Here is a 1,395-nt window from a genome sequence, read left to right as displayed (position 1 = left end):
ATGGGCACATGTACACGTATGCGCACGCGCTCAGTCATTCTGACCTCGGCCAGTTTGGTTAGATCTGCTGATGATGGAGATGAGATTGACAAGAACTTGAGGGTTGGTGTTCCTAATCTTCTCCCTGTTTGGTCTTTTAAGCTAGTGCATGATGTGATGTTAACAGGGCTCACTGTACAATTGCAGATTGAGGTATTTCTTCCACCAAATCAACGCGCCTACGGGAGACTAGAATTGTATCATTTGAATTATAACATTGCTATCATCAGCGTTGAGAAGAGTTTCCTTGCTGCTCGCCCAGAAAATATTTTCTACACGGTAGAAAAGCCATCTAAAAATGTAGTAGCCATAGGGCGTGAAGCTGCAGAGGGTTTATTATTGGCGACATTCGGTGAAGTGACTGACATGCCTAACATGTATCCTAGTGAACTTGATTGTGGAGACCTTAAGCTGTCCACTTGTAAAATCAAGAAGGTACATTTATGGTTTCTCTTCCATTTTACATAGTAGTAGCAGGGTAGTTGAATGGGAATCTGTTTGACTTATCGCCTTGATCTAAACTGCTAAATCTAAGGCTTGGTCTTGTATTTATGTACTAGGTTGGGATTGGAGGCCCACTGATTAACTCTGATGACGGGAGTTTGGTTGGCTTGAACTTTTATGATGATACGGACGAAACTCCTTTTCTGCCAAGGAGTAAAATTGTTGATGTCTTAAAAGGGATTGATCTTCCATCACAAAGGTAATCTCCTTTTTCGTGTCTCGGTCTTATCTTCCATCATCAGTAGGCTCTCTTTGTTATACAACCAACTTACATTTTTAACATATGTTGGATGACAGTGGATTAAACAGTCCCGTGAACATGATGAATGACTCAACAGTTAAGAAAAACAGGTATTCTTCCTCTTTCTCAGTGGCGATTATTTCTGGTGCCCTATTATACTGATGATGATGATGATGATGATTCACTGTGGACAGGTGGCTCGTGCCCGAGGCATACTGGTATCATCCTCTATTGGATAAGGATTGGGATCCAATCCCTCGACATGTTGGAAGGGTTCTCCAGTAGATCGTGATCGTGTTGTCGAAGTAAATGGTTGTCGTTCTGCTCATGTAGCAAGTATTTCATGGACCTTCTATTTAGCTGCAAACAAGCCACATCTACCTTATTGAGTTCGAAACTAGTCCGCCAACTGACCTCTTCTACCATTTAGCTCACATATGATACACTCCTTCTGTCTCAAAATAAATGACTCAACTTTATATTAACTTTAGTACAAAGTTGAGTTACTTATTTCAGGTCAGAGGAGTATGCAATAACTTGGACCACTGTTACTTGGAACACACACGCGCGTTGTGAAGGTTCTCCTATGCTGTTTTAGTTAGGGTACTGAT

At 41.4% G+C, this 1,395-nt stretch overlaps 1 protein-coding gene across 1 annotated transcript; it reads left to right on the top strand.

Moving 5' to 3' along the window:
- LOC119284168 lies at window positions 1–1,069 on the top strand. The gene is made up of 4 exons (XM_037563403.1): window positions 1–474; window positions 600–742; window positions 841–894; window positions 979–1,069. The coding sequence occupies exons 1-4, from the start codon at window positions 1–3 to the stop codon at window positions 1,067–1,069; spliced, it is 762 nt and encodes a 253-aa protein (XP_037419300.1).
- The last annotated feature ends 326 nt before the right edge of the window (window positions 1,070–1,395 follow it).

Source organism: Triticum dicoccoides, chromosome 4A, assembly GCF_002162155.2.
Source record: "Triticum dicoccoides isolate Atlit2015 ecotype Zavitan chromosome 4A, WEW_v2.0, whole genome shotgun sequence".
Taxonomy (NCBI): Eukaryota; Viridiplantae; Streptophyta; class Magnoliopsida; order Poales; family Poaceae; genus Triticum; species Triticum dicoccoides.
This window is presented reverse-complemented; position numbering and strand designations above follow the sequence as displayed.